General features: G+C 34.7%; 1 protein-coding gene across 3 annotated transcripts; it reads left to right on the top strand.

Annotated features, from left to right (window-relative positions):
• Positions 1–3,095: 3,095 nt before the first annotated feature.
• Positions 3,096–17,207, top strand: ros1 (c-ros oncogene 1, receptor tyrosine kinase). Of its 3 annotated transcripts, XM_051132562.1 has the most exons (29): positions 3,097–3,512; positions 3,639–3,806; positions 3,902–3,947; positions 4,056–4,204; positions 4,521–4,656; positions 4,745–4,949; positions 5,940–6,016; positions 6,221–6,346; positions 7,120–7,304; positions 8,611–8,708; positions 8,972–9,477; positions 9,600–9,803; positions 9,880–9,990; positions 10,722–10,897; positions 11,013–11,204; positions 11,516–11,616; positions 11,732–11,946; positions 12,029–12,201; positions 12,314–12,467; positions 13,322–13,411; positions 13,505–13,634; positions 13,741–13,906; positions 14,001–14,065; positions 14,586–14,715; positions 14,789–14,886; positions 15,068–15,271; positions 16,445–16,579; positions 16,698–16,858; positions 16,991–17,207. In XM_051132562.1, the coding sequence occupies exons 2-29, from the start codon at positions 3,675–3,677 to the stop codon at positions 17,143–17,145; spliced, it is 4,320 nt and encodes a 1,439-aa protein (XP_050988519.1). In that variant the 5' UTR covers positions 3,097–3,512; positions 3,639–3,674; the 3' UTR covers positions 17,146–17,207. The 3 variants fall into 3 exon arrangements, with proteins under 3 accessions (XP_050988520.1, XP_050988519.1, XP_050988518.1); XM_051132561.1 differs by having other exon boundaries at positions 3,097–3,806; XM_051132563.1 differs by lacking the exons at positions 13,741–13,906; positions 14,001–14,065 and having other exon boundaries at positions 3,096–3,806.
• The last annotated feature ends 791 nt before the right edge of the window (positions 17,208–17,998 follow it).

The raw sequence follows: 17,998 nt of genomic DNA, 5'->3' as shown, positions 1-17,998 counted from the left end.
GGTGACATTATATCAATTATATGTGACCCTGGACCACAAAACCAGTCATAAGTGTAAATTTTTTAATTGAGATTTATACATCATCTGAACACTGAATAAATAAGTTTTCCATTGATGTTTGGTTTGTTAGGATAGAACAATATTTGAAATACAGGACAACTATTTAAAAATGTGGAATCTGAGGGTGCAAAAAAAAAAAAATATTGAGAAGATCGTCTTTAAAGTTGTCCAAATTAAGTTCCTAGCGATGCATATTACTAATGAAAAATTAATATTTATATATTTATAGTAGGAAATTTACAAAATATCTTCATGGAACATGATCTTACTTAATATCCTAATGATTTTTGGCATAAAAGAAAAATCTGTAATTTTGACACATACAATGTATTGTTGGATGTTGTTACAGATATAGTTCTGCTACTTACGATTGGTTCATACTACAAATTGTAATCAAAAGTGATGGTAATTACATTTAAAAGGTTGCAGAAGATTTTTGTTTATCAAAATGCTGTTTTTGGATTCTCTATTCAACAAAAAATCCTAAAACATGATGGTTTCCATGAAAATATGAAGCTTTCACAACCAATTTTACTGTCATAATGGAACATGTTTATGAAAAAAGTAGGGTGTAGGATCTTGATTTTTATCCATCAGGAATTGATTGGATTACGAAAAGCATGTGTTTGTAGATTTTGGAAGACCACTCTACTTCTGAGACACATGGCTAATAGTTTATGATTTTTCTATGTGTCATCAGCTAAAAAAGGAAATAGGGTCAATTCTTGTTCACTTATAAATCAGGTCAATAGATGATAACACTCAGATAGCGACATGCATCTCTATGCATAAATCTTACCTGTAATTGACATTAAATTACCTTTAATGATATAGCAGTTGTGGGGTCCCAAATACCAAGCAAATCATAACTCTAACTAATATTCATGCTGTCCTCTTTTGAATTGACCGTGTGATATTTTAAGCCTGGCGAGGAGACAACTTGGACAAAGAGAGTGGAAAAACATTTCTGCTATTTATAAGGTCTGATTAAAGGGTCAGAGCTTCTCATGTGATAAATACATAAACAAGTATATCTAGTTCATTGTCACATCACAGGGTCAGTCGCAAGGGGTTTATGGATTTTGAGACCTGCCCCTTCACAACAGGGCCTGGAGCTTACACATCACTGAAAGTCCTCTCGTTTTCATCCTGGCTCTCCAGCCGCATGGATGTTTTGCATGCCGCATGCATCCATTAACTCACAAAAGGCAAATGATCAACACCACTATCTCTAGTTTAATCAAAATAAAGGGAGTCTTGGTCCTCAGCAAATGTCAGCTTGTTTTTATAGGTTATATAAGCAAATCTCTTGTGTAAACACGCAGCGTTTTGGAATCATTAATGTTCTGTAACATGGAACTTGCATGAAAATTGTTAAAGGGATAGTTCACCCAAAAATGAAAATTCTGTCATTATTTACTGACCCTGATGTGAATACAGGGTCAGAAATGAACTTTTCCATTGCCCCATGGACATTTTTTTTTTTACATTTGTGAGGGCAATTTTTAAAATCACCTTATTATTATAAAAAACATATGTTGTCCTTAATGTCAAATACTTACATTTACCAAAATACTTAAATCATTATTTAAACTGTTGTCAATAACAACAGACTATTTAAAATGGTATCTAAATTATATGTGTAAAAAACAGGAGCTCAAAGGGCTGCAATATTATGACAAAAACAGAAATTATGACAGAAATTCGCGAGCGTGCGCACTCAGCGGCTCCGGTGTTTTCTGCGCTGACTAATCTAAGCGCCTCTGATTGGCCAATGCCTTCCTAAATTCGACAGAAACGCATTTGATTGGTTATATTGCTCAACGCTGCACAAAACAGCACAAATAAGCAATCTGATGCAGTGTGAGCAAATCTAATGTTAAATGTAATTCCGTGAATCACTTTTCATTTATTTTCACATTTCATTTTAACTGCGACAGCCGTAATACATTTTTTGCCACTTTGTCTTGAATTTATGGGGCATTTTTATTCATTTTGGTGGCTTTTTTGCCACAATCCTTTGTACATTCTTGATTAGAAAGACAGTTTAGTATAAAAAGTATGACTTGGGGCACAGAAAAGAGCATAATAACAGGCATGCATATGTTTGATTCTTGTGGCAGACTACTATTACAAGGGGTACTACTTTGAGAAATTACACTTTAAATATAGATCAATGTCTTATCATGCATAAAATGATTGTATAAGGTACACACAATTCATCTCAGTTTTCAGTTAGAGCAAAGGTTTTGTGAAGCATCGCCACCTAGAGGGGAAATCAGGAAAAACTTTCAAAAACCTGAATTTTTGTTTGGTCAGGAGCAGGTAGAAATGATTGTTGGGCGTTATGTGACAGATGATGTTGATAAAGATAGAAAACCAGTTGACCTTAGTTAAGGTAGAGCCATATTTAATTTTTGACAGGAGTGAAAACGAGGCTGTGAGGGATGGAAGTATGTTCAATGGATTGGACTGTTGTTTAACATACCAACTGTTTAGCTGGCATAAAATGCCTTTCTAAAACAAGCTTTCAGTTGACAAAAACTCCATAAAACAGTTTCGAAAGTTGTGAGTTGGCAAAAATAACATGATCTAGGACTTTCATACTGTGCATGCCATTTTTAAAGACTGTAAGTCTTTCCCTCACAGATTCGTGTTAATTTCAATTTCAATATGTGACCCTGTACCACAAAACTAGCCATAAGGGTCAGTTTTCAAGCTGAATAAATACGCTTTCCATTGATGTATGGTTTGTTAGGATAGGACAATATTTGGGCAAGATACAACTATTTGAAAATCTGCAATCTGAGGGTGCAAAAAAATCTAAATATTGAGAAAATCCCCTTTAAGGCTGTCCAAATTAAGTTCTTAGCAATGCGTATTACTAATAAAAAATTAAGTTTTGATTTATTTACGGTAGGAAATGTGCAAAATATCTTCATGGAGCATGAACTTAATATCCTAATGATTTATGATATTTTTGACCTATACATACATGCTACTTATGACTGGTTTTGTGGTCCAGGGTCACATATGGCCTAACCTGACTAAGGTCTATTGCTTTAAGCTGAATGAACCTTCTCCTGTTTACCACTTGCTATTTTCAATCCCGTCTCGATGGTTATGTACATTATCTTAGATATGGTGAATCTGGCACTAAATACTTTTGCATATAGTGACTAAGGCATTGAATATACTTTGCTATAGATCATATTCACACATTTCTTTCTTTGGAACTCAGCAATTACACTTTAACCATTAAATAAACACTGCCTTGAATCTACGACACAACTGTAAAGATAACAACTTCTACACTTTACAATCAAGTGGTCATAGTTCAGTCTGTTAATCAGATTGCATGGTTATATATGACACATACTTTGAGAGTATTCTTATGAAACGCCTGTTTCCGTCTGCTTTCCAGTCAGACACACCTGAGCCACACGGACCAGGTGAAGACAAACTTTTAGGACTGTTAAAGGGCCAGTGTCCCACCATGATTACGTGTTACCAATCAATTACGTCTTTGGGGAAATTCACTACTGTCATGTGAATATTTACACTGTATTTCCGTGCAGGGTGTGTTTTGATTCCAGAAGTTCGCTGCATGTGAAATGGAAAAGGTTTGTTGGAAAAGGACGGAAATTACAGGTTTACAGTTTTTGTCAGTGCTACTGTTTCTGCTTATTTTTCTCAAAGCTTCATCATGTGACAAATGGCTTCATGCTGCCTCAGTGCACCCAATGGTAAGACTTTTTAAGATTTGTTTATATGCAATCTATACCCGTATTGATTTTTTCCTCATTTACTTGAGCTAATGTCTGAAATATTGTAATTCAAGACAGCCAAAAGTGGCTTCACACAGTGTTCGGATGCCATTTGCCAAAGTGAGTAGGACAACTGCCAAGGATTTGTAATCAGGTTTACATTTTATTCGCTTCTTTCGGTGTCTGTTTACTGATTGATTTACAAACATTTATGTTCTTCCTGATTAGATGTTGCATGTCAGCTCACAGCACCTTATGCATCCTGGATTGGATCTCATAACATAACTTTGACCTGGGAGTCTCTGAATCAATCTGATGTGCTGTATATTCTTCAGTGGACCGGTCCTAGTCTGTCTGGGATTTGGGCACAAGCAGAGGTACTGGATGACTTTATGTTTATATTTGTCATGTTGATTATTAAATTCCACTGATTTTTGGTGCATTTGTACACCATAAATTATTATTGAGAGAAATATCTCAACATGCATTTGGGTACAAATAATGTCCAGGTTATATTTAATTTTAAAAAATCCAAAGGAATGAACAAAAAAAGGCTATTTTAATGACTAGTAACTAGGATATTGTTCGTTATGACATTATTTTTAAACACATTTGTTCAAAATCTTCCATTACTCTATGCAAAAATGATGATTGTAATGATAAGATTGAAACATTTTCTTGTTTTCCTCATAGAATGTGACGGAATCAACATACACTGTCAAACAGCTGGAACCTTTTACCTACTATAAATTCAGGGTCTGGGCCCTGATAGCAGAAACACACGCTTGTTCCCCAGCAAGCCCTTGGTACCAAACAAAACCTTTTGGATGTAGGTTAAATCAGCCGTTGAACCATCTTTTTACATTATGTTTGACCATCAGTTGTTTGAAGCTATTTAGTGTTTTTCTTCCAAAAAGTGCCCTCCAGCCCATCCATTGAGAGTATTGAGAGCACGTCTGGAGAAAGTGTGGAGGTTCGCTGGTCTCCACCTGAAAAACCAGGAGGACCCATCTTGGGCTTCAACCTCAATCTCACATCCAACAAACATGTCATCAGTGTAGCGACCGGAGGAAATGTATTCTTCAACACATTCTACCCAACATTACATAACACTACATATAGGTAGTATTCAAAGTCTTCTCATTTTTATGTTTTTCCAGGCTTATGCAGCATAGAATGAGTTGTTAAAAGTATTCAATGTGTACACTGTTGTTGTTTTTTTGTTGCTATACACTACCTGTCAATAGTTTTTGAACAATAAGATTTTTAAGTTTTTTAAAGAAATTTCTTTGCTCACCAAGCCTGCATTTTTTTCGATCCAAAACACAGCAAAAGTAGTAATATTGTGAAATATGTTTACTATTTAAAATAACTGCTTTCCATTTGAATATGTTATAAAATGTAATTTATTCCTGTGATCAAAGCTACTGTTTTAGTATCAGTGTCACATGATCCTTCAGAAATCTTTCTAATATGCTGATTTGCTGTTCAAGAAACATTTTTTTTAATTATTTTTCTAATATCAATATTTTTAAAGCAGTTGAGTAATTTAGTTATACAATATACCATTCAAAAGCTTGGAGTCAGTATAATTTTTGGGGGGAAAGATTCATTTTTCTTATAGGAATTAATACTTTTATTTAGCAAGCATGCTTTATGTTGATCAAAAGTGATGATAAAGACATTTATAATGTTACAAAAGATTTCTATTTCAGATAAATGCTGTTCTTCTGAACTTTCTGTTCATCAAAAAACCCTGAAAAAATCTACTCATCTGTTTCCAACATAATAATAATAATGATAATAATAAATGTTTTTTGAGCAGCAAATCAGAATATTATAATGATTTCTGAAGGATCATGTGACTGGAGTAATGATGCTAAAAATTCAGCTTTGAAATCACAGAAATAAATTACATTTTAAAATATATTCAAATAGAAAACAGTTATTTTACATAGTAAAAAATTTCAAAATTTTACTGCTGTTGCTGAACTTTGGACCAAATAAATGTAGGCTTGGTGAGCAGAAGAGACTTCGTTTAAAAACATTACTGTTCAAAAACTTTTGACTGGTAGTGTAAAAAATTGATTGTACTGACTGCATCTCATACAGGGTCTCTGTAGCAGCTGTAAATGAAGAGGGCCAGGGATCAGTCGCTGAAGCCAGCATAACAACGCCAGCGCAAGTTGGTTAGTTTGAACTCACAGTGAAGCTTTCACTCTATCCTGCAAAAATGACCTTCATTTTGAGGTTGTTGATCTAGCTGTCCTACTTGATAACAGCTTCATGAAGACACAATACTTTATCATTCTTCTAACGTTTCTCAATGCACTGTGTTTGCAATGACTTGAAATAAACAATAATCTTATTGCTCCATCTGTGATGACTTACAGAGCAGAATGGAGGCCGGTGGGTCTTTGCATCCAGATGGAACTCATTAAGGATGAGAGAAAAGGATGCCGATTTCTTCACTACAGCACAATGTCTCTCAGACAGTCTAATCGAGAGCAACATCACAGGTCCGTTCTTCCTCAGATCAATAAATATAAAACATTTCCACCACACAAGAGTGCCCACAGGAAAGCGAAATCACAGCTGAGAGTGCTTCAGTATCTCAGTTGTTTCTCTTAGACGGTAAGAAGATTAAACAGAGAGCCAATTTGTCTCCTGAGAAAAATCCCCAATAAAGGTTTTTTCTTTATATATCTTAATACTGTCTAAATTCAAAAGACCAAGTTATACTGCACACATGTTAAAGGGATAGCTCACCCAAAAATGAAAATTCTGTCATTAATTACTCACCCTCATTTCATTCCAAACCCATGACCTTCGTTCATCTTCGGAACACAAATTAAGAACACAAATTAAGAATAAAGTCATATTTTTTGTTTTCTCTGTGTACAAAAAGTATTCCCTAGCTTCATTACAGTTTAACCACTGATGTCACATGGACTATTTCAGCAATGTCCTTACTACGTTTCTGTGCCTTGAACGTGTCAGTTACGTTGCTGTCTATACAGGGTCAGAAAGCTCTTGGATCTCATCAGAATAATCTTAATTTGTGTTCTGAAGATGAAGAAGGCCTTAGGGGTTTGGAACGACATGACGCTGAGAATTGATGACAGAATTTTCATTTTTGGGTGAACTATCCCTTTAATTTCTTATAAGGAATTTTAGGACATTTGAGACCAAACTGATTCTTTGAAAGGGCAACCTTTAAGCAATAAGATGTACCTTTTGATATAGATCGTCTTTACATTCTGACATCTTGCTTTTATTATGGTTTTAACAGGGGTGGCAGTGCACTACAGTTCCAACCATGTCTATTTTTCTGAGGGATCTCGTATCTGGATGAAAGGGGCTGGGAATCTCACCGACTACTCAGATCTCAAGCTTCTGCACTCTGCCCCGCTGGAGGTCACAGCACTGACTGTAGACTGGCTTTATGAGAGGATTTACTATGTGTCCAGTGGCAAGGTGTGTATTTATCATTAATTAGAGACTAAAATGATAATTTAGACAACCTTAAAGGTCAAAAGTCATGTGTTTTTGTATCGAATAGTTAACAAAACCACTTTAATAACGATGAATTTATAAAAATGACCCTGTTCAAAAGTTTACATACGCTTGATTCTTAATACTGTGTTGTTACCTGAATGATCCAGAGCTGTGTTTTTTTTTGTTAGGTAAAATCCTTCAGAAAAATCCTTTATGTCCCACAAATTGTTTGTTTTTTTTTTTCAGTATTTTTGTGTATTTGAAGCCTTTCCAAGAATGACTGCATGATTTTGACATGCATTTTGAGTAAAAACGATGCATTAAGAGACGGGGGGTGAAAACTTTTTACATTTAAAGATCAGGGTAAACTGAAAAAAAGTTTTCACCCCCTCGGCTCTTCATGCTTCGTTTTTCCTTCTGGAGCATTAGTGAGTGTTTGAACCTTCTGTAATAGTTGCATATGAGTCCCTCAGTTGTCCTCAGTGTGAAAAGATGGATCTCAAATCATACAGTCATTTTTGGAAAGGGTTCAAATACACAAAAATGCTAAAAAAACCAAAGAATTTGTGGGACCTGAAAGATTTTCTGAAGAACAGCGGGCAGTTTAACTGTTCAGAACAAACAAGGTACTCATTAACAACTTTGACTCAAAGAAGTAACAACACAGTATTAAGAATCATGCATATGTAAATTTTTGAACAGGGTAATATATGTAAACTATATGTAAATATTTTATGTGAAATATCTCATTCAGGTCGGTACTAAATAATAAAATAACATGCATTTTGTATGATCCCTCTTATTTTGGTAAAATAGTTAACATTTTTCAGATTCTGCAAGGTGTATGTAAACTTATGACCTCAACTGTAAGTGCATTACCGTAAACTGAAAAAAACTGAAAAAAATGTTCACTCAAAAATGAAACACTCAGGCCGTTCAATATGAATTAAGTTTGTTTCTTCATCAGAACAGATTTGTAGAAAGTTAGCATTACATCACTTGCTTACCTATGGATCCTCAGCAGTGAATGGGTGCCGTCAGAATGAGAGACCAAACGGCTGATAAAAACATCACTATAGAATCTACAAGTAATCCACATGAATCAATTAATGAAAGGTTGTGTTTGTATTAAACAAAATTACCATTATGGTCATCTTGGATGGAACATTTATAGCAGATTTTCATTTTTGAGTGAACTGTTTCTTGAAGGGCAAGTCAAAATATAACAGATGCTATCAAGAAAGATTAATACTTTGTTTTTTTTATGTAAACAATGATAATGCAGGTCTACTATTGTGGATTAGATGACTGTTCTTTTCCAGTGGATATAAATATCACCCTTTCCAGTGACGCTGTAAATATATTTGCTGATCCGTATAATGGGTAAGTGTCATAAACATGATTAAAAACTGTTGTTTACTCACTGTCTCTGCTTTTATTAATGCCATAAACCATTTTGTAAATGATCTGAATTACGGTACATTTTATCATATTATTACAAACATGATACTGTGTTATTTATTACAGCCATCCATGGAAGCGGCTCCATTAGAGACATTAATTAATTGAATATTTTAAATATTTTTTTAGTTTGACTAATTTAAGTAAAGCATAATTTAATAAAATTGAAAAATTGTGTTCGTCAGATGGCTTTTCTTACTGCTGAGAAGTGGAATATATCGTAGCCCTCTTCCAGACATCTCCAGCCAACAAAACGAGATAATTCATGTCATAAAAACGCCTTCTGTCTCCAACTTTGTGGTCAGTTTCCCCAACAAGAGACTGGTTTATCATGACAGAAGTGATCAAACACTCAAAGACATATCTGTGGATGGATTATTTCCCATTACGCTCTACACAAACGTTAACTTTGAAGCAAACAGCATTGCTTATGAGGATGATTTTTTCATGCTCACCAATGGTTATGCACTGTATAAACAAGTTGGCCAGACTCAAGTGGCCAGCTTTAATGAATTCGCTATGGACTGTGATGTCATCCATAGTCAAAATGACGGCTTTGCTAATCTATGCTACTTTAGCGCATTTGCACAACCTTATCCTGTGCCAAGACAGCCGAGAAAACTTCAAGTCCTGTTTGGATCAGATAAAGCCAGTGTTTATTGGGATAAACCTGAAAATATGATTGGAGCAAGTGAGTGATACCCAGTTAATTGAGTATTTTCATAATTGTTCTAATTCGGGTATTGCAGCCAAGTTTATTGGTTGCTAACCTATAAAATTGCACGTTAATAAATTTAGTTTTGTTCCACACAGGTCCATCTGCATGGCAAAATTGGACTTATGCTATAAATTTCTCGATGAATGGGTTGGTGGTGATGAATTTTAGTGGACTAACTGGGACACACGCAACAGTCCCGGATCTGCAGAGTTCACAGGAGTACAGTGTCTCTCTTAAGGCTTGCTCTCCTGGTGGCTGCTCCAAATCAGTCTCGTATGAAGGATCAACTCTCCAGCCTGGTGATTATATTGATGCATTTTATCATTTAGCCTAATGTTTATAAACTGGACAGTATTAAAAAGTCTTCTTTTTCAGCCAATGAGCCCCCATTAATTGCTGCTGCCAGTGATGATAACATATGGAAGCAAGATCTGGATGGCATTGAATTTGTGGAACAAATGGTTTCTTCTATTGGAGATGTGAAAGGTAAGAAACCAGAAATGGTATTTAATGTAAGTCACACTTACAGTTTTTGAATTTCACTGTATTAAATAGAAACATGTAAGTGGCTTTAGCGAGCAAATGATACTAGAGTGCCTCTCAGATCCTGCACTTTTTGGATTATTTTTTTAGCCTGTTGCTACCACACAAGTTTCCAAACAGAATAATCACTGGTGTAGTTCATTAAGTAGTTCCATTTGACAACCAGAACCTTTCTAAGACTTTTTGCCCTTACTTTATTATTTAATATTTTGAAGCCTAATAAACATTTGTAAAGTGTTTTGATTGAAAAGTGTGCTTGATATACGCTACTAGTCAAAAGTTGGTTGGTGAAAATGTTTCTTATACTCGGCTTCGCTGCATTCATTCGATCAAAAATACGCTATAATTTGAAATATATTTTAAAACATTTTAAAATTTAAAATACATTTTTTTCCCTATATTTTAAAATGTAATAATGCCAAACTTTAAACAATAGTGTATATTGTTACAAAAGATTTCTATTTTAAATAAATGCTGTTCTTTTTAGCATTTTATTCATCAAAGAATCCTAAAAAATCACAGGTTCCAAAAAAAATTAATTAATTAAAAAATATATATATATTAAAAATATTAAAAAACATTACGGATCATTTGACATTGAAGACTGGAGTAACAAAATTTTACAGTGCTTCCCACTATATAACAAGGTATAAAGCATATTCTATCATGAACAGATATGGATTGGTATAGTTCCACAATCTACTGGACTAACAGTTCGGGCCACATTAACTGGATTGATCTGGGTAATCAGTCATTGAGTGTCATGACAATGCCATCACCCCTAAATGCTGAAGCGCTGGCCTTTGACTGGCTGGGACAGTATTTGTACTGGAGTTGCAACACAAATCAAGTATGTTTTTATATTAAATAATGCTTGAATGAATGAAAAATACTAAGACTTTCATTGTCATATTTGTTTTGACTATGTGGCAGTAGCATGAACCAAATGTGAGATCTCTTATCAGATATGCCGAGGGTCTATTTCTGGTCATGGGGTTGAGATATTTTTTGAAGCAGAGCAGAAGATTCTCAGTTTGGTGATTGATTCATTGAATGCTGCCATCTACTGGACCACTGAAACATCAGTAGAAGGCTGTAGACTGGATGGAGAAAACTACCAACTCTTGGACAAACTGAGTGTGTTCTCTGGGAAAGAGGTGAGTATGTAAATAAAACATCAAATACACTACCATTCAAAAGTCTGTAAAAATGTAACTTATTCCTGTGATGCAAAGCTGAATTTTCAGCATCATTACTCCAGTATTCAGAATAACATGATCCTTTAGAAATCAATCTAATATGCTGATTTAGTGCTCAAGACGCATTTATAATTATTAATATTGAAAACACTCAACTGTTTTAATAGTAGTGTAAATATTTTACACACTTATCCTATAGACTCTTGAGTCCAGCATTGGCAAATGAAATATATATTATCATTATATATTATCATATTCTCTGATTATAGGTTGCTGGTATTACTTTGAATGTGATTGAAGGGAATCTGTATTGGCTGGTGCAGGATGGCTCCCTGATAAATCTTTACAGAATGAATGTCAGTGGTGACAGGTAGGTAAAGCTTTTATTAATCAATGCTATATGGTCAGTATAAATAAAATTTTATTATAGAATAAGTGTTGTTGATTTTTTAATGATTTGCATAAATTCTATTAATAATATAAAGGATGCAGAAGTCTAAAGCGGTAGAATTTGCAAAATGGACCACATCTCAAATCGCAGATCACCAAGTGGGCTACTACAGCGGACGACTCGTTTGGTTGGATGAGAACAAACAGCTCAGGATTCAGGAGTTGAAGCTCAACACTAGTGTCCTTATGTCTTCCAGCTCAACACTGACAGCTTTTTCTGTTGTACAGCAAATGCTGAAACCTCTTCCCGGTCAGCACTATGTTAATGTTTTCATATTGCTCTGTAATTATTAGCAAGTCTTAATCACTTTGTGTCTTGTGTTTGTTTTCAGATGGATTTGTATCTCCTCCTATGGTTATTCCACCTGCGGTTTCCAAAATTGTTGTTGGAGGGAACGACACATTTTTCCAGATACACTGGGAACCTATCAGTATCGACTACGGGACAGTGCGTTATTGTGTCGAGTCTAAGGAATTGTGGGAAAATGTGGAACAACTTCAAAATGTACTACACTTATTATTATTTTAAATTAGATGTTAATCCACCTTACGTTATTTGAAACAATTTATATATATATATAATGCATTGATGATGTATTTCCAACACTTTTCTGCAGTACCCCGTCAGATATTGTCATCCTGTTAATACGTTTTCCGAAACAGTCATAAATGTTACAAGATTCACACCAGGAACCAAAATAAACATCACAATTACTCCTTTTTCGTATTGGGGTAAAGGGGAATCAACACGAACAACTTTGATAACTCCAGGTAAGAATGCTGCATTGCTCATGGAATATAAAAATAAATATAATAAATGTAAACATCAAAAGCAGCTGATTTAAGAAAACTAAAATCCATACGTTTAAATGAAAATGTGCTGTTTTGTGTATTTTATTGTGCTAATACAAAAATTAATTTTAAATGGTTTATTAAATTTTACTGAAAATGTTCTCACCCTTCAAGATGTAGATGAGTTTGTTTCTTCATCAGAACAGATTTGGAGAAATTTAGCATTACATCACTTGCTCACCAATGGATCCTCTGCAGTGAATGGGTGCCGTCAGTATGAGAGTTCAAACAGCTGATAAAAACATCACAATAATTCACAAGTAATCCATAATATTTTTTCTCCAGTGAAAAGTTTGTCTCATCTGAATCAGGAGAGAAATATGCACAGATCAAGCACCGTTTACAAGCGTATGTAAGAGGGGATGGATTTCTTCACTGGAGGAAGTGTTATAATGGATTATGGACTCATATTTTGGCCAGAAGTGACGGTTTGAAGTTAAAACATCTTAATGATGGATTTGTTTCTTACAAACATGCAGCTTTTCACTTTTAGTACATTAGTTCACAAGACGTTAACTGATGGACTGGAGTCGTGTGGGTTACCTGTGGATTATTGAAATGTTTTAATCAGCTGTTTGAACGCTCATTCTGACGGCACCCATTCACTACAGAGGATCCATTGGTGAGCAAGTGATGTAATGCTAAATTTGTCTAAAGAAGAAGTCTATGAACTCATCGCTGAACTCATCTACATCTTGGATGGTTAAGGGTGAGCACATTTTTAGCAAATTGTGAACTATTCTTTTAATTGCTCTCTGGTTGTCACCCACCAGATACTTCATTAGACACTGACATGAAATTGATTATTGTAATTGTATCGGTCGCTGCCTGTATTACACTGATTATTCTCATCCTCGCTGTCAGTAAGTACACAAATGAGACAATTCCCTTTTGTAAAAGTCTATTTCATCCCCATATTAATATTGATGAGAGGATTTGAATTTGTTTTTATGTAGTTTGGCACAGACGCCATAAGAAAAAGAATCATGGGACAGTTACACAAACAACTGTGCACATCCATCCAGATGTGGAATTGGAGTATATTCGAGGTTTAGTTGGTCTTGGGAATGCCTGCTATGCTATCAGGTACAAAAGATCATAGCTTACAAAGAGTTTCATTTCAATGTGATTTTGTTTCATCTATAAACCACAAAATGTGTTAATATTTAAACAACTTTCCCACATTCCCCAGTAACATACCTGGCCAAGGAGAGATTGAGTCACTTCCTGTGTTTCCTAGAGATTGTCTGAAGCTTCAGAGGTTGTTGGGTAGTGGTGCTTTTGGAGAGGTTTATGAAGGAATTACAATTGGCAGCCAAATCGCTGAAGTTGTTCCTGAGAAGAGAGTAGCTGTCAAAGTACATATGTACACACGCACACACATACATAAATATGTATGAAGCAATTACTGACTGTGATTATAAAATGTCTCACAAAGCAATCTCTTCACAGACACTGCATAAAGATGCCAGTGACTATGAGAAAACCGAGTTCTTAAAAGAGGCTTATTTGATGAGGTGAAAGACATGTTTGCTCTCAGCATCACACTGAAAATATGATTATAATAGGGAACAATGGGGCAAAACAAATGATGATGAGGCCCCCTGGTCTAGAACAAATGGCAGTGTTTGTCATGGGGTTTGTTGTTAATTAGTGTAGTGTTGTGGGAAAAAGTAGATGGCTCTGCTATAAACCACGGTTTTAATTTATTCAGTTTATTTTCTTTTTGTTTTTTGCATTTATTTAAAAGAACTATATTTTTTTAATGAATTTTAAGCAGCCATTACTCCAGTTTTCTGTGTCACATGATCCTTCAGAAATCATTCTAATATGCTGTTTTGCTGCTCAAGAAGCATTTCTTATTACTATCAGTGCTGGAAACAGTTATGCTGCTTAATTTTTTTGTGGAAACGGTGATATAATGACTTCAGGATTCACTGAAGAACAGCATTTTTTTTTAAATACTGTGCTTTTTGAGCAGTTTGAGGCGTGAATTCCGAGTAAAATGTGTTGTGTTGTGTTTTGTGTTCTATTTAGTCAGTTTAATCATCCTAACATCCTGCGTTTGATTGGAGTGTGTCTTCGAAATGAGCCACATTACCTCATTCTGGAGCTAATGGAAGGAGGAGACCTTCGCTCTTACCTGAGAGGAGCTCGTCCTACAGCCGTGAGGCATTGTTTTGATATATGTAAGGTGCTTTGTTTACTGACTAGCACTGACATGTTCTTATGTTTCACAGAACCGTAAAGAGCTACTGAGCCTCAACAGCCTCCTGGATATCAGTTTGGATGCTGCCACTGGATGTGCTTATTTAGAAAAGATGCACTTTGTTCATAGGTAAAGATGTGCTCAAATATTATGCTAATTCATTCCTGTAACTCAGAATGCCAAAGGCATGGATTTGATTCCCAGGGAATGCTTGAATACTTAAAATGTACACCTTGAATGCAGTGCAAATCACTTAGGATAAAAGTGCCTACCAAATGCATAATTGTAAAACTGTATTCAATATGCACAGGGATATTGCTGCAAGAAACTGTCTGGTGTCAGTAAGAGGCTACACAGACCCAGAAAGGGTTGTTAAAATAGGGGATTTTGGATTGGCCCGTGACGTGTATAAGAACGACTACTACAGGAAGAAGGGTGAAGGCCTGCTTCCTGTTCGCTGGATGTCACCAGAAAGTTTAACAGATGGGATTTTCAATAAATATTCTGATGTCTGGTCAGTATCTCGAGTTTTTTTTTTTTTTTGTTGCAATACTCTCTTGATAATTAAGGTTCTGGGTTCATTTTCTTTTACATCTGTGGAACATTTCACAAAAAGTTCATTATATTGGAAAAGGTTCTTTTGATAATATAAAACTTTCTTCAAACTAAGAAAAAATGGTTAATTTAAAGGATTAGTTCACTTCCAGAATAAAATTTCCTGATAATTTACTCACCCCACTGTCATCCAAGATGTTCATGTCTTTCTTCAGTTGAAAAGAAATTAAGGTTTTTGAGGAAAACATTCCAGGATTTTTCTCCATATAGTGGACTTCAATGGTGTCCAACAGGTTGAAGGTCCAAATTGCTGTTTCAGTGCAGCTTCGAAGGGCTCTACATGATCCCAGCGGAGGAAAAAGGGTCACATCTAGTGAAACGATCAGTCATTTTTTTCGGGAAAAAAAAAACCTAATTTATACTTTTTAACTAGCACTAGCTTTGTGATGCGCGTCTTCATGCATTGCATAATCACGTTGGAAAGCGATTTGTTCTTCGTCTGCGTATTTCGGTTCAAAAAGGTAGTGTAGGCTGAACATTTTCTCCTCTAATTTCCAAATCATCCAACATCGTCGTTTTACCTTTTTTTGTAAAGGCATTTCTTTGCACATTTACTTTGTAAACACTGGGTTGGGAACTTCATCTGCGTCATGCATGTGTGATTGATTAATGTGTGAAGTTGAGCAAGTGCAAGATGAGCATTTGTGGTTAAAAAGTATGTAAATATATATTTTTTTAGAAACTGACTGATTGTTTCGCTAGATAAGACACTTATTCCTCAGCTGGGATCGTGTAGAGCCCTTTGAAGATGGATTTTAGACCTTCAACCTGTTGGCCCTCATTGAAGTCCTCTATTTGGAGAAAAAGGTGGAGGGTTTTCCTCAAAAACCTTTTCTTTTCGACTGAAGAAAGAAAGGCATGAACATCTTGGATGACATGGGGGTGAGTAAATTATCAGGAAATTTTTATTCTGGAAGTGAACTAGTCTTTTAAGAAGTGCTCAGTGAAAGGTTCTTTGAGGAACCCAAACTGGTTCTTCAATGGCATTGATGCGAAACCCCCTTTTGGGATCTTTATTTTTAAGAATGTAATAAGTAGCTAATATATTGTCTTATAATGTGCACATTTTCAGGGCATTTGGTGTGCTCTTATGGGAGATTATGACATTAGGAAAGCTGCCATATCCCACATACACCAACCATGAAGTCTTAACCCATATTAGTACAGGTGCTCGACTTCCTTCACCAGACGGATGTCCAAAGAGATTGTAAGTAGATGATTTTAACAAATACATTTTAGAAATTGACTGAATGTCAAGACAAAGATATGATATTTACAAAATGCCTGCTATTGCTTTCATATTATACTACTATACTGCTTTGTAGGTATAATCTGATGATGAGCTGCTGGAAACAAGAACCAACTGAGAGGCCAAATTTCCAGTACCTTGAAAAAACCCTGAGAAAAATGAGAGATTATGAGGCGGATAAAATAGCAAATCAGAATGAAGCAGCAGGTCATGTGAACCAAGCCTACCAAGAAGATGGTATGATCTTTCTTTCTTCATATGAAACGTAATAAATGTTATAATTTACTTAATTACGTCTGGTATAAATGTACAAATCTGTGACTTACTAAATGTACCTCTTATGGTAACTATATGTGCCGGTTTCTGCAGAAGAGGAGGTCTGCACTGGTGTGGATGAAGATGAAGATATGGAAACTGGATTGTCTCCTGTGCTCAGCGATGAGGGGCTGAATTACTTGATGTTTCGTGCTGAGAGCACGGACAGTGTCCGAACAGACTCATCAACACCCATCGAGGATAGATAGGATTAAGATTTTTACAGTTTTTCTTTTTTTTTTTTAAGAATTCTTTTCTGCTCACCAAGCCTGCATTTATTTGATCCAAAATACAGCAAAAGCAATAAAATCCTGAAATATTTTTACTATTTAAAATAACTGCTTTCCATCTGAAGATATTTTAAAATGTAATTTACTTAGTGCAATGTATTTATATCAAAGCTAGATTTTCCAGCATCTTTACTCCAGTCTTCAGTGTCACATGATCCTTCAGAAATCATTCTTATATGCTGATTTGCTCTTCAAAAAACACTTTTATTACTGTTATTTTTAATTTTTAACACAGTTGAGTAAATTTTTTTTTAAGATTCTTTGATAAATAGAAAGATTCTAAGATCAGCATTTCTAAAATAAAAATCTTTTGTAACATTATCACCAATCGAAAACTTGGAGTCTATATATATATATATATATATTGGTAAAGAAATTATAGAAATTAATACTTTTATTTAGCAAGGATGCTTTAAACTAATCAAAAGTGACGATATAGAGACATTTATAATGTTACAATGATTTCTATTACAGATAAATGCTGTTCTTCTGGACTTTCTGTTCATTCAAGAAACCTGAAAAAATTCAGTTTTTTACAAAATAATAATAATATATATATATATATATATATATATATATATATATTATTTATTTTTTTTTTTTTTTTTTTTTTTTTTTTTTTGAACAGCAAATCAGAATATTAGAAGGATTTCTAAAAGATCATGTGACTGGAGTAATGATGCAAAAAATTCAGCTTTGAAATCACAGGAATAAATTGCATTTTATAATATATATTTAAATAGAAAACAGTTATTTTAAATAGTAAAAATAT

Source organism: Labeo rohita, chromosome 17 (genome assembly GCF_022985175.1).
Source record: "Labeo rohita strain BAU-BD-2019 chromosome 17, IGBB_LRoh.1.0, whole genome shotgun sequence".
Taxonomy (NCBI): Eukaryota; Metazoa; Chordata; class Actinopteri; order Cypriniformes; family Cyprinidae; genus Labeo; species Labeo rohita.
Note: the sequence above shows the minus strand (reverse complement) of the source record. Positions and strands in the feature narration are given on the sequence as shown.